This window comes from Pseudophryne corroboree, chromosome 1 (genome assembly GCF_028390025.1).
Source record: "Pseudophryne corroboree isolate aPseCor3 chromosome 1, aPseCor3.hap2, whole genome shotgun sequence".
NCBI lineage: Eukaryota > Metazoa > Chordata > Amphibia > Anura > Myobatrachidae > Pseudophryne > Pseudophryne corroboree.
In genome coordinates, this window is record NC_086444.1 from 807,136,935 (window position 1) to 807,151,367 (window position 14,433).

A 14,433-nucleotide genomic window follows, 5' to 3' on the forward strand; every position below is an offset into this window, starting at 1 on the left:
CCATCACATCGGGTGAATGTATCACCCGGCGGAGGCAGGGACAGGGGCTCTGGAAGAAGCTCGTCCCTGCTATGTGCTGAGTGACGTCCTCACTGAGTGCCACGCACAGCAGCCATTACCGGCGGAGGCTGCTGGAACTATACCATACTTGCCTACTTTTGAAAACTAAAATCAGGGAGATTACAGTAGCATGTGCCGTGCAAAGCGCGGTGTGCCGCCATGGGGGGCGTGTCAAACTCTACTCAAAGGGCGTGTCTAGTTCCACAAATGGGGGTGCCTATGCTTAAATGCTTGTTGTTGCAAGATATTTCTATATAACATTAGTAACAATATATTTTGGAAAGTTTTGCAAGTATTGATACTAACATTACTGCCTGAAATACAGGGTTTCTTATTTGCAATATGTTTTCGCTGTGATATTTCTTTTCTTCTCACTCAGCACAATATGCATGGTAAATGTGATGCCTACTGTATGCAATAAATTCCAAATGAAAGTTGACCGTGTGTGAATTCATCCCTAAACATATAAGTAAATGATTATTTTGGTGTTGTAGATGTTATTTTTATTGGGAACACTGGATTGTCTGCATCTTGTAGGCACGACCTATATTTATTGGATGTGCTATTTTTCATTCCATTACAGCATTAACCAAATCATTACAGATACCAGCTGCTCTAATTAAACAAATGTGTTTTACTACAGAAAGATTACTAACAACAATTCTTACACCAGCAGCAGCAGCAGCAGCAGAGGCATGCTATGGGTCAGTGCACACCAGCACAGATAAGAGGAGTGTGTGATCAGGTACTGCTATCTCTCTCTCTCTCTCTCTCTCTCTCTCAGGGGATACACAAGGGGGGTAATTATGAGAGCCGTCAGCAGTGATTCCTGAGCAACTAAAGCAACTCACTGTTCTTGCAAAGAAACTCCTTAGTGTCACCCCTGACAGAATCTGAAGAATCCGGGAGAATTGACCTATAAAGCAGGGGATCAGGAGATTTATGGCTGAAACGGGAGGCTCCCGCAGGATGCGGGAGGGTAGGCAATTATGAACTATACCCATAGGCTACAATGGGCTACTGCAATCTAAGCTGCGGGGGCCAGTATCGGGAATGCTTTGCATTCTGGATATTTGCATATATGGGGGATGTGGCTGCCTGTGAGAATGGAGGGATCGCAGCAGGTATCGGAGATATCTGCTATGGCCCCTCCTTGGTACATCCTGGTGACACCTAATATTTGTGGCTAACCCCAGAAAATGTGTGTTTTCAGGGAAATAAAAAAAAATATATTGCTTGATAGCTAAATATCTTGGAATAATCATGATTTTCTGCAAACTATAAGTTCTGTATTATCATTACTTCAAATAAAATAAACTGAAAATTATACCAAATGATTGTCAGAGGCAATCATACTGTATGTTTTGAAAAGATTGTAAAATTTGTATGTTAGGAAAAAAAATCTATTTTAAGGTTTATTTTTTAATTAGTGCACTGGTTAACTACAAGTCAATTTTGGTGTGTAAATAATATTTCTTGGTGATTGTTTAGGTGTTGGTTTCCCTTTTATAAAGGCCCATTAAACCCCAGTATTGAAATATTCATATATGAACCACTAAGCTAAAATACAGTGTTCTGTGACTGAATAAGGCCAATTTCTGCACTGCAAGTCTGCAAGGCTAACGCTCATACTCACATCTTGCATCTTCCAGTGACTTACAACAAAATACACAAAAATAAGGTATTGCGCTGACCTGCTGATGATATTACTAATAAACTTTATTCTATTTTCATATGTGGTAATTCCACTTTTCTAAATACCCTGCCGCTGCCTCCAAAAGGAGGTATTTGCACAAAACCTCCTGCAATGGAACAAGACAATACAAAATAGAACAAACTGTGGCGCGGCTGGGAGTTTTAGAACTGTGGATTAAATATCAACACTTACAATAAGCAGCATAAATTGTAAATTCATAAAAGATTTTTATTTCACTGATAAAATCAAATATAAAATATAGAAAAACATGATGTACACCATATATATCTAAATCATACTTATAGCTGATCCCATAATCTTAATAGGCCATCCGAAATAGACTTGGATAGTATTATAAAAGGAATATTCCTCTCAAAAAATAGATGAAAAAAATCACAATAGTCTCTCAATGAGGTGCCGGCACCCTTTATGATTTCCCCATTATTAATCTGATGTCCCGGATTTGGGAATTTATAGCAGATAAGTAGCAATATACACCTTGAGGATTTCCACTTTTAAATCCTTTATATCATACAGTATAAGGAACTGTTTGTTATAAGTTGTTTGGATGTGTAATGGTTAACTAATCAATACAACTAAAAATGGCCACCGGAATGAGAAGGTAGACAAATAAACATATGTTAATGAAAATGAGGCTTGGATAGTAAGAACAAAGATGGCCGACAGAGTTTATATAAGGGAAAGATCAAAACGAGGCCTGAGACGCAAAATGCGGAAACGGAGGTATGTGGCGGCGCCGCAATGGTGGGAGCAGCCCGCTATTTAAGGACACCAGAGAGCCCCAATCCGTATCTGAGGAAGCCGCCGAGTGACGAGGCGGAGAAACGCGTCATACGAGGGGGCTATACGAGAGTGATTTCCACTATTCACGAGACTGTTTCCTTGCGGTATGAGAACCTCAACCACGGGGGAGAGAATACATCCGCACCTCCATTCACCACCATGGCTGTAAAACACTGGCAGAGCCAGCAGAGTGGACAAGGAGGCTAAACACGTGGAGATACAGGTACACTGTGTATGAGATTCAGACTACACAGCTGTCTAAATAAGGAATTGGCCAAAGGAAACAGTTCCTTATCAGTGAAATAAGTGAAATAAAAATCTTTTATGAATTTACAATTTATGCTGCTTATTGTAAGTGTTGATATTTAATCCACAGTTCTAAAACTCCCAGCCGCGCCACCGTTTGTTCTATTTTGTATTGTCTTGTTCCAGTGACTTAGACTGCTGTAGTAATTGTAGTAATGTATCAACATTTTTTAGCGCATGTTTTAAATGAATCCACTCCTTTCTTAGGACGTAAAAATGTTGACAAGTTACCCTCATAAATTTTGCATGCATCTAAATGGTGAAATCAAGAAAGGGCCAGCCCTATTTCAGTATTTTGGGTTTACAAAACAATTATTTCCAAATTAAAACAATACTTTTTGATGGGCAGGGTTGGCTGAATAGTACAACAATTGAATTTTACTCAATAAAAATAAATGAAGTAAAAACATACTGATGAAGCAGTGAGCTTTTTCATTATCTTCATTGGTCATCATATTTCTACCATTTTAGCGCAACCCATAAACCCCTTTCACAGCCAATTACAATTTAAGACGGCCTGATTCAGCACTTCTTTAGGAAAACCACATACAAAACTGGGCAAGAAATGTTTGATTTTCATGATTTCAAAGATTAATTATCTTGGTACAATCTTGATATCAAATGGGTAAGGAGCAAGTGTCAGGCCGAATCGTCCCTCCAACATTGGCTGGAAAGTGTCATCAGCAAATGAAAAACGGAAAGACTGCAGCATGTTAACAAACAGCAGGAAGAGCTCCATCTTGGCTAGCTGTTCCCCCATGCAGACACGTCGACCTGGTTACAAGAACAAGAAAAATATACAATTATTATGTGTTATGTTTCAGCTGCACTAACCAACTACATTCTGTTAAACTGGGCATACATCAGAGGTTCCCAAATGCGGTCCTCAAGGCACCCCAACGGTCCAGGTTTTAGGTATATCCATGGCTCAGCACAGATGGTTACATCAAATAAGGTGGGTACACACTAACAGATATATCTGCAGATCAATTGATCTGCAGATATATCTATGGACGGATCGGGCAGTGTGTTCAGCATACACACTGCTCGATCCGTCAGGGACTGACGTAATGAACTGGGCGGGCGTGTACACACGCCCGCCCAGTTCAGCTGTCAATCACCGCCGGACGCCGCAGCATGTGTACGGGCGGTCGGCCGACCGCCCCGTACACACACAGCGACGCGCCAATATATCGGTAGATATATTGGCCGTCGGCTGTGCTGCGGGACCGACACGATACGTCTGTGAACGACGGAGTTCACAGACGTATCGGCCGTACACACTGGCCGACGGTCCCGCAATAAGAGAACGGCCGATATATCGACCAGTGTGTACGGGCCTATAGACTAGGGTGCTAATTAAGTCACCTGTGGCCAAGCATGGATAAACCTAAAACCTGGGCCGTTGGGGTGCCTTGAGGACCGCGTTTGGGAATATTCTGCAAATGAAAACCCTCCAGTCCACTCAGGAATGTTTAACCAGCTGCACAGTGCTTCTCAAATCCAGTCCTCATCACACACAGCAGTTCATGTTTTCCAGATCTTCTCACAGAATCACAAGTGAGATAATTAAATAATTAGACCCACCTGTGGACCATGCTGAGGCAAGGAGATGTGGAAAACATGCACTGTTAGTGTGTCCTGAGGATTAGATTTCAGAAGCATCGAGCCACATTACTCACAACCTTCATCAATAGGAAAATTGGGATGTTTTAAAAAATATATATATCTTTTGTAGAAAATAACACGTTATAAACTTTAGCTATTGTTTTGTGTATAGCTATTTCATCTTTTTCTATATGTTAGCACCAATACTACAAAAGCATCGAAATCCAGATCAGATGGAACAGAAGTCTCCTATCAGTCGATTTTTTTTTTACATTTATCTATAGATTGCTCATGGGCAGAACGGGAGATAGGGGGAGAAAAGCCTGTGGCGCCCAGGGCCATCTTTTCGTATGGGCTCAATGGGCAGTTGCCCAAGGGCCCCAGGAGTATAAGGCTGATATCTGAGGGTCCCCTTTTTCCAGGGGTACCAGATTTTTGAAAATTGCCCCTGGGGAATTGGAGATATCGGACTGCAAAGCAGTGGTCCCCATCCAAGCCTGTTAATTGCTCTTCCCAGCCAGACATCTCAGGTTCTGTCTGACTAAAGGTGGGTACACACTAGAGCGACTGGGATTCGTTCCGATGTTGGAACGAATCCCCGTCAGCCTAGATTGTCTGAACACACTGGAGTGATGCTAATGAAGGTCGGAACAAACATGTTCCTACCTTCATTAGCATAATATAGGACGCTAGCAACAACGCTTGGTTTTATGTGCCACACATAGAACCAAGCGTCCATCGCTAGCGTCCGCGGGAGCACGCAATCCCCCGTACACACTGAGCGATGTAGGTAATATGTTGTTACAAAACTGCACATTGTGCAGACATCGCTGTAGTGTGTACCCAGCTTTAGAGTTTTTCTAAGGGTACTCTCCAAAAGCTGTGACTCTCTCCTTTTCGATGGACACTGGCAGCTTATCTCTACAATGCCCAGAACCAGAGATATCAGTCTTCCAGCAGCTGGTCCCTGCTCCAGGTCTACACACCTGGTATGCAGTTTTATATTTTCGTCGGTGGATTGCTCTGGCTCCTGAACTCTGATCCCCAGTCCCTCAGTACCTCCTGAAAGGTGGGACTCTCTATTTTTTTTTATCCCAGTGAAAGCTAAGAAATCTATATCCAGGTCCTGGAGATATCTGCAGTTAAGCTAGCTGCCCTCCCACCGAAAAACGATGAATATTGAGCCTACTCCACTATCCACCGCTACCCTGTGTATTAAACACCCCCTACTACCCTGGAAGTCATGTACCGGGGCCCCTGCATTTAGTGATCCATTCTACAGTTTAGTGTTCTCCCTCTTGCCCCATCTCCCACCATCTGTGCAGTAAAGGAGTTTTTAGCAGAAATTACTGCTCCAGGTCCTACATGCTGAGCGGTGCATATGCTGCAAATCCATAGCTGGATGTACAGATGTGTCCTTACATACTATGCTGCAGACATGCCTCTCTTGGCTTGCCAGATCCCATGAGACTCTGCTAAAGCCAAACTTAATTTATGCATCTTTTTTGCCCCAAAATGTGTCTTATGGCCCCCATACATTAAAGATATATTGGGGCAATGTACCATTTCCCTGATGGCCAGGTTGGGTAATCGGGAATATTACACATGTTTAAAGCTGATTCCGAACAGTCGAGACTCGCAAATCTCCTATTTATAACATGCTTAATTTGCTTTATTCCCCTACGGATTGCCAATCATCATTGGCTGCTGATTATCAGATCGGCGGTGCCAGCGGATTGGGGAAATGGGGCAGCAGATGGCTGCCATTAGTGGCACTGCGATGCAACTAGGACACACCAGGAGACTGGGCTGATTAATTATTATATGCTACACTCAGGGCCAGCACTACCATTAGGCAGCTTTAGGCGGCTGCCTAGAGGCGCCGGCCCCTGGAGGGCGCCACTGAATTAATCTAGCAAAAAACTGAAGGATGTCTCTGTATGCAGCCTCCTCCTTTTACACTGCGCTGGCTGCTGCTGTGGGTCTAATCAGGTGCAGCCGTCGCTATTGGGCTGTACCACATAGTGTCTCAGCGCTTCCTCCATGTCATCACATGTAAATCAAGTCGTGTGAAAGCACATAGAAGGCAGATGTAACTATAACTCCCAAGGGGCGCCCTAACGGCCGCTCCTCATAGCCCTGATGCACCTCCCCCAGGCCTCTGGATCCCAGCTCTAAAGCAGCAAGCAGCACCTGACTACATGTCTGCACCCAGCAGCATCACTGTAATGCTGCTGCCGCCTGTAAGAGAAACCATGCCAATTATGAGGGAAAATAAGGAAACAACTTTTAGGTAAGTAACCCATGGGGTTTTCTGTAGGACCCAAGACAGTACAGACTTACAGCCCTATTGGCGGTTTGCACTTGTACATACAGCATAATACGGAAAATACAGGCACTGGGGCACAATACAGGCTCGGTGGCTCACTATGCTCGTGGACACCCACGAGTAGGAATAGTCCCTGTCAGCTGGGCAGGATTCCGGCATTGGTATGGTGACCACCGGGATACCGAGTGCTGGTCACATGATCAGATCACGTATAATGATGCAATTCACCCCAGCCCACCTAGTGGCCACCTGCATCCTCCCTCTGCGAGGTGTTGGTGGTGGGGTTTGCCGGTCAGGGGGTGCTAGGCTGAAGTTTTGCCTAGGGTGCAGAGAGACCTTGCACTGGCCCTGGTGACACTTCTATATCTGTAACACTGAATCATCTGTATAAAAAGTGCTACAACGCAGCGACTGCTGCTTTTTTCCACACCAAATCCAATATGCGTCGTATGCGGACTCAGTCGCACACAGATATACAAGTGTTGTATATCAAATTAATCAGCACAGTCTAGTTGTATTGCATTGTGACGAAGATGCATTTTTATGGGAAAAAGACGCCTGGCACTGGCAGAGTTACATAGGATCTGGTGGGTCACTTAATAGGCTTCCTCATTGCGGCTAGATGTATGAGGACACATCTGTATATAAAGATATGTATGGCTCTACCAGGCGGTAGAAATATGCAATTTCTGCTGCAGGGTACACTGGGCTCCACAGGGAATGACATTAGGGTGTAGAGTAGGATCTTGATCCGAGGCACCAACAGGCTCAAAGCTTTGACCTTCTTCCCAGAATGCCTAGCGCCGCCTCCTCTATAACCCCGCCTCCGTGTACAGGAACTCAGTTTTGTAGTTGGTGCCATGCAGTAAGCAGGCATACAACAGGGGGGCTGCTCCAGTAGCCCCGAAAAGAAGCTTTTAATGAAAATGAAGACTTCAAGGGCTGCAGCAGAGACACTGTCTGTGTTAGATGTCAGTCAGACATCTCCTGCTGCAGCTTCATCACCTCCCCTAGCGGCACTGTATATTCCCGCGCCCTGGTTGCCGGGTACTTACAGCAGAGGCTCCGGTTTCTTCCAGTTAGTCACACACATACTACCGCTGTTCTCCTGGATCGTGTGGCCACACTCAGGGAGGAAGTAAGTGGGTCCCCTCGGCGGGACCCGCTGTTAATCGCGATCCCGCGCGGTTCCGCCTCCCACCCGGCGTGCAGGGACCACCAGGGCAAGGGCACAGGTCAGTTTCTTCTCATAAATAGTTTTTATAAACCCACAGTACCCGGTGGTGAAGTCCAGCAGGGGGATAAGGCTTTGACCTGTAGCCCCTCCCCCAGCCCCAGGGCGCCATTTAGAGTAAATGTTCCCGCGCTGCAGCTGCATCTTTCTCCCTCACTCCCTGTCAACGTTTGGGCACTATTAGGACAAGCTGAGCTGATCCTGGGACTGTTTGGGCAAATCCTCCTCTGTAAAACCGTCTGCATGTCAGCGCTGTGCATTTTACAGGACACTTAAGTATTCTAAGGGGTATATGCAATAGCGGGCGAAATCGCGGCAATTATCGCCGTTTTTTCAATTCGACCAAATTCGCCAGGTGAATTCCGGAAGGTGGCTTCCGGAATTCACCATATGCAATGAAAAACGGATTCGCCAGAGTCGCGGGCGAAAATCGGCCGATTTGGCGGATTTTGCCGCGATTTTTAAAAACGGGAAAAAACGGGGAAAAACCCGGAAAAAAAATGGCGTGGGGTCCCCCCTCCAAAGCATAACCAGCCTCGGGCTCATCGAGCTGGTCCTGGTTCTAAAAATGCAGGGGAAAAATCGGGCAGGGATCCCCCGTATTTTTAAAACCAGCACCGGGCTCTGCGCCTGATGCTGGTGCCAAAAATACGGGGGACAAAACGAGTAGGGGTCCCCCGTATTTTTAACACCAGCATCGGGCTCCACTAGCTGGACAGATAATGCCACAGCCGGGGGTCACTTTTATGCCGTGCCCTGCGGCCGTGGCATCAAATATCCAACTAGTCACCCCTGGCCGGGGTACCCTGGGGGAGTGGGGACCCCTTCAATCAAGGGGTCCCCCCCCAGCCACCCAAGGGCCAGGGGTGAAGCCCGAGGCTGTCCCCCCCCATCCAATGGGCTGCGGATGGGGGGGCTGATAGCCTTTGTGATAAAAAAAAAGATATTGTTTTTTCCATTAGTACTACAAGTCCCAGCAAGCCTCCCCCGCAAGCTGGTACTTGGAGAACCACAAGTACCAGCATGCGGGAGAAAAACGGGCCCGCTGGTACCTGTAGTACTACTGGGGAAAAAATACCCAAATAAAAACAGGACACACACACCTTGATAGTAAAACTTTATTTCATACACCGACACACACATACTTACCTGTGTTGACACGCCGACTGCAACGATCTCCGACGATCCGAGGGTACCTGTCAAAAAATTATACTCACCTTCCAGCGTCCAGAGGTCCAGAGGTAAATCCACGTACTTTGTAAAAAAACAAACCGAACACCCGCTCCACCGGACTAATGAAAGGGGTCCAATGTTTTCACATTAGAATCCTTTCCCCGAATGCCGGGACATCACGTGACTCCTGTCACTGATGTCCCTTCAGCCAATCAGGAAGCGCTACTGCCGTGGCGCTCACCTGATTGGCTGGACGCCGTCTGTACTCTGACAGCGCCTCGCAAAGCCGCTCCATTACTTTCAATGGTGGGAACTTAGCGGCTAGCGGTGGGGTCACCCGCCGGTCAGCCGCTGACCGGCGGGTGACCTCACCGCTAGCCGCTAAGTTCCCACCATTGAATATAATGGAGGGAGCTGTGCGATGCGCTGTCACAGCGATCAGCCAATCAGGTGAGAGCAACGAAGTTGCGCTTCCTGATTGGCTTAGAGACCTGTCAGTGACAGCTTTCACTGACAGGTCTTATTCGTGGAAAGGTGTCCCATGTGTCAGCATGGGACCCCTTTCAGTCCGTTTTTGGTGCGGGTAAATGCGTTTTATTTTTTTGCCAAGTACGTGGATTTATCTCTGGACCCTGGTTAAGGTGAGTATATTGAACTTTGCTTTTCAGGTATCCGTGGATTCTACAGGGAGAAGAGGACCGATGTCGGCGTGTGAACATAGGTAAGTATGTGTGTGTCGGCAGTGTGTAATAAAGTTTTACTGTCGACGGTGTCTGTGTCCTGTTTTTATTTGGGTATTTTTTTTCCATTAGAACTACAGGTACCAGCGGGCCCGTTTTTCTCCCGCATGCTGGTACTTGTGGTTCTCCAAGTACCAGCTTGCAGGGGAGGCTTGCTGGGACTTGTAGTACTAATGGAAAAAACAATATCTTTTTTTTTGAACACAAAGGCTATCAGCCCCCCCATCCGCAGCCCATTGGATGGGGGGGGACAGCCTCGGGCTTCACCCCTGGCCCTTGGGTGGCTGGGGGGGGGGGACCCCTTGATTGAAGGGGTCCCCACTCCCCCAGGGTACCCCGGCCAGGGGTGACTAGTTGGATATTTGATGCCACGGCCGCAGGGCACGGCATAAAAGTGACCCCCGGCTGTGGCATTATCTGTCCAGCTAGTGGAGCCCGATGCTGGTGTTAAAAATACGGGGGACCCCTACTCTTTTTGTCCCCCGTATTTTTGGCACCAGCACCAGGCGCAGAGCCCGGTGCTGGTTTTAAAAATACGGGGGATCCCCTGTCAATTTTTTCCCCGCATTTTTAGAACCAGGACCAGCTCAATGAGCCCGAGGCTGGTTATGCTTTGGAGGGGGGACCCCACGCCATTTTTTTTTCTGATTTTACCGTTCCAGCAATAAAAAAAAAAAAAAAAAAAAATAATATTTTAAAAAATATAAAAATAATATTTGTGCCTCCCCCCAAAAAAAAAAAAAAACCTAATCCCTTCTAATATAAATAGATCTGCTATTCCCAAAAAAAAAAACACAAAAAAAACCATGTTTAAAATTTTTTTAATTGTTTTCACCCTCCAAAGTGTGGCGGAGTGAAAATCGCGAATTTGCTGTCTAAAAGCACTGCAGGCGAATTTCCAAACTTGAATTGAATATGCTGGAGGCGAATTGCAGCATCTGTACCATTGCAGAAAAGGCGAATTCGGAAAAAGGCGAATTGAGAAAAGGCGAATTTTGACGGGCCGTTTTTTTGCGAAAAATGACTGCACTGCATAGGCGAATTGATTTTTGGAGGCGAAAACGGCCCGGAATTCGCCTTTTTTGCCAATTCGCCCGCTATTGCATATACCCCTATATGTCTGCTGACAGTGTTAGTTAAGAAAGAGTGAATTTAGTCAGGGTTATGTAGTACAAGTAACCTGTGATATACATCCAGTCTTTACTGTGCATTGTTATATCTATTGAGTGTATAGCTATACTTAGTACTACTTTGTATTGCTAGTCCAGTGCAGTTTTATTGCATGTCAGAATTTCTGCATTGTGTAATGTGACTATGTGTGTGTCCATATAGCTGCTGTGTGACCTCCATTTCGTGTATCTCATTCAGATTGTTATCCCTATATTCTATAACCTGAGGGGGCTAAGTACGTCAGGTTTATCATTTAATATAGGTGTTTCACAAGATATACTCAGGGTGTATTTTTCTCTGTGAGTTTTAGTCACCATATATCTCTTGAATTCCCTGTTTGTGCTGTTACACTGCACAGGGGGTTCTTGGCAGGTTGTCACAATCCTGACTGTAGGTTTTATATTTGGTGACTTACCCCTGCCATCTGTCCTGGATCCTGTGTCTTTTCACTCACGGAGTTAAACAGCTTGTCAGTTTTCCTGAGTTCTCTGCCTGAGAGGTAATAGTTAATTAGCTCCACCTGTGGTGATCTCCTGTGTGAGGCTGAATTCAGTAATCTAAAAGCAAGCATCCTGTGTTTTGCAGAAGTCCAGGCTTCAGTGTTCTCTTGGCCTGCTAGGCCTCATTCTACATCACAGCCTTGGCTAGAGTAGTCACATGACAGTGACATCACCTAATCCTGCCCACCAATCATCAAGGACCAGGAAGTATAAATCAGGAGGCTGAGTTGGAATCTGGGCCTGTTCCTTGTGTCACATACAGCCTTGTGTGGGTCTTAAGCTGAGCTCCCTAAAGGTAACCTTTGTACCTAAGTTCCTGTGGAAACTCTGCTCCCTTGTTACCGTTTGGTTTACTTGTGTGTTGCCATTTGATTTCACCATTTCCCTGAGTCTCAATGTAAAGGTACAGCTGCAATGTTTCGTCTTAAAGGCACAGTACTGAATTCCGTGTTCTCCCCTGAAAACCACAGCTGTCGTGTTTCAGTTTTACTGCTGTTGTAGTTGGGATCTCCAGGGCTCAGTACCTCGTGCCTCAGCATCTCCGTGCCTCAGCACCTCCGTGCTCCCAGCACCTCCGTGCTCCCAGCATCTCCGTGCCTCAGCATCTCCGTGCCTCAGTACCTCCGTGCTTCCAGCACCCCCGTGCCTCAGTACCTCCGTGCCTCAGTACCTCCGTGCCTCAGTACCTCCGTGCCTCAGTACCTCCGTGCCTCAGTACCTCCGTGCCTCAGTACCTCCGTGCTTCCAGCACCTCAGCATCTCCGTGACTCAGCATCTCCGTGCCTCAGCACCTCCGCGCCTCAGTACCTCCGCGCCTCAGTACCTCCGTGCCTCAGTACCTCCGTGCCTCAGTACCTCCGTGCCTCAGTACCTCCGTGCCTCAGTACCTCCGTGCTTCCAGCACCTCAGCATCTCCGTGCCTTAGCACCTCCGCGCCTCAGTACCTCAGTGCTTCCAGTACCTCCGTGCTTCCAGTACCTCCGTGCTTCCAGTACCTCCGTGCTTCCAGCACCTCCGTGCTTCCAGCACCTCCGTGCCACAGCACCTCCGTGCCTCAGTACCTCCGTGCCACAGCATCTCCGTGCTTCCAGCACCTCCGTGCCTCAGCACCCCTACGCACCCCAGTGTCTCTACGCACCCCAGTGCCTCCACGCACCTCAGTGCCTCCACGCACCTCAGTGCCTCCACGTACCTCAGTGCCTCCAAGCACCTCAGTGTCTCCAAGCACCTCAGTGTCTCCAAGCACCTCAGTGTCTCCAAGCACCTCAGTGTCCCCAAGCACCTCAGTGTCCCCAAGCACCTCAGTGTCCGCAAGCACCTCAGTGTCCGCAAGCACCTCAGTGTCCGCAAGCACCTCAGTGTCCGCAAGCACCTCAGTGTCCGCAAGCACCTCAGTGTCTCCAGGCACCCCGTGCCCTTTAGCACAATTATACCTGGTATTCTTCACTGATTCATCAGTGCCTTTCCAGTTCTGTCTTTCAGGAGACCTTCAGCATGCCTCCTGTCTGCCGACCTAATCCTGCATGAGGAGAACCTAGATTCGGCCATCTCTGCTGCAGTTCCTCTTCCCAGTCACCGGAGGAAACCCAGAGTCCACAGCATTTCCAAACCAGGTCAGTGGTAGTATTCACATAATCCTCCAGTCGCCCGCACAGACTTCACTACACCGGGTTCACAAAAACCTCAGTCATGACAGTAGGAACAGGCCACATGGACCCGGCCGAAAGTGTTAGTCTGACGCATGACCTCCTAAGCAATATTGCAGGACGCTTGGAAGGTCTGGAGTCGACTCAGCATCGATTGGCACAGTGTCTGCAGCGGAATTCGTCCTCCAGAGATTCTATGACCTTCTGCTCTAAGACTCCTGACCAACTGCAGATTTTCTACCAGATGTTACTACAGTTACAAGAACTTTTGTCTAGTATTCTCTCTGTGATGCCTGATCTCCTCAGGAATACTACCAACATTGTTGATCCTGTTTTGTCCCATCCAGTTAATAGAGTCTCTTCCTCTGCGCAAGGGAAAGTTTTTCATCAGAGCTATCCACGGCCCAAGCTCTCTGAAGCTGAACGTCAGCGGCGTAAGGAGCTACATCTCTGTCTTTACTGTGGAAATTCTGGTCATTTTGTTAAAGACTGCATTCTTCGCAAGCCAGGTAATAGTGACAAATCTCAGTATCATAGTGCTCATGTCTACAAGTCATCCACAGTATCCGATTCTTCTGCTGCTGACGGGGGTATCAAGAAGGCTACTCTTCTGAGAGAGACTCAAATTTATGACTGGGGTCCGGTGGTTAAAAGACCTTATCCCAAGTTGGGTGTCCAGAGAAGAATGTTCAAGCCATTTACAGTCACAGAGGAGTCCGTGTCCACAGACCCAGGAGGGGCGTTTTCAGAGCGTCCAGCCCCAGGAGGGGCGTCTTCAGAGCGTCCAGCCCCAGGAGGGGCGTCTTCAGAGCGTCCAGCCCCAGGAGGGGCGTCTTCAGAGCGTCCAGCCCCAGGAGGGGCGTCTTCAGAGCGTCCAGCCCCAGAGAGTCTTCAGAGTGCTGCCCAGCCAGAGAGTCTACAGAGTGCTGCCCAGCCAGAGAGTCTACAGAGTGCTGCCCAGCCAGAGATTCTACAGAGTGCTGCCCAGCCAGAGATTCTACAGAGTGCTGCCCAGCCAGAGATTCTACAGAGTGCTGCCCAGCCAGAGATTCTACAGAGTGCTGCCCAGCCAGAGATTCTACAGAGTGCTGCCCAGCCAGAGATTCTACAGAGTGCTGCCCAGCCAGAGATTCTACAGAGTGCTGCCCAGCCAGAGATTCTACAGAG

The 14,433-nt window shown here is 47.4% G+C and overlaps 1 protein-coding gene across 2 annotated transcripts in view; it reads right to left on the minus strand.

Annotated features, from left to right (window-relative positions):
* Nucleotides 1-1,966: 1,966 nt before the first annotated feature.
* LOC134910775 (cytochrome P450 2U1) overlaps nt 1,967-14,433 on the minus strand; it is a 182,208-nt gene continuing 169,741 nt past the window's right edge. Inside the window, exon 5 of one of the 2 annotated variants that reach the window (XM_063919161.1) lies at nt 1,967-3,640. In XM_063919161.1, the coding sequence (XP_063775231.1) occupies nt 3,462-3,640 (179 nt within the window). In that variant the 3' untranslated portion in view covers nt 1,967-3,461. The remainder of the gene's footprint in view (nt 3,641-14,433) is intronic. The other variant, XM_063919169.1, reaches the window with a different exon arrangement.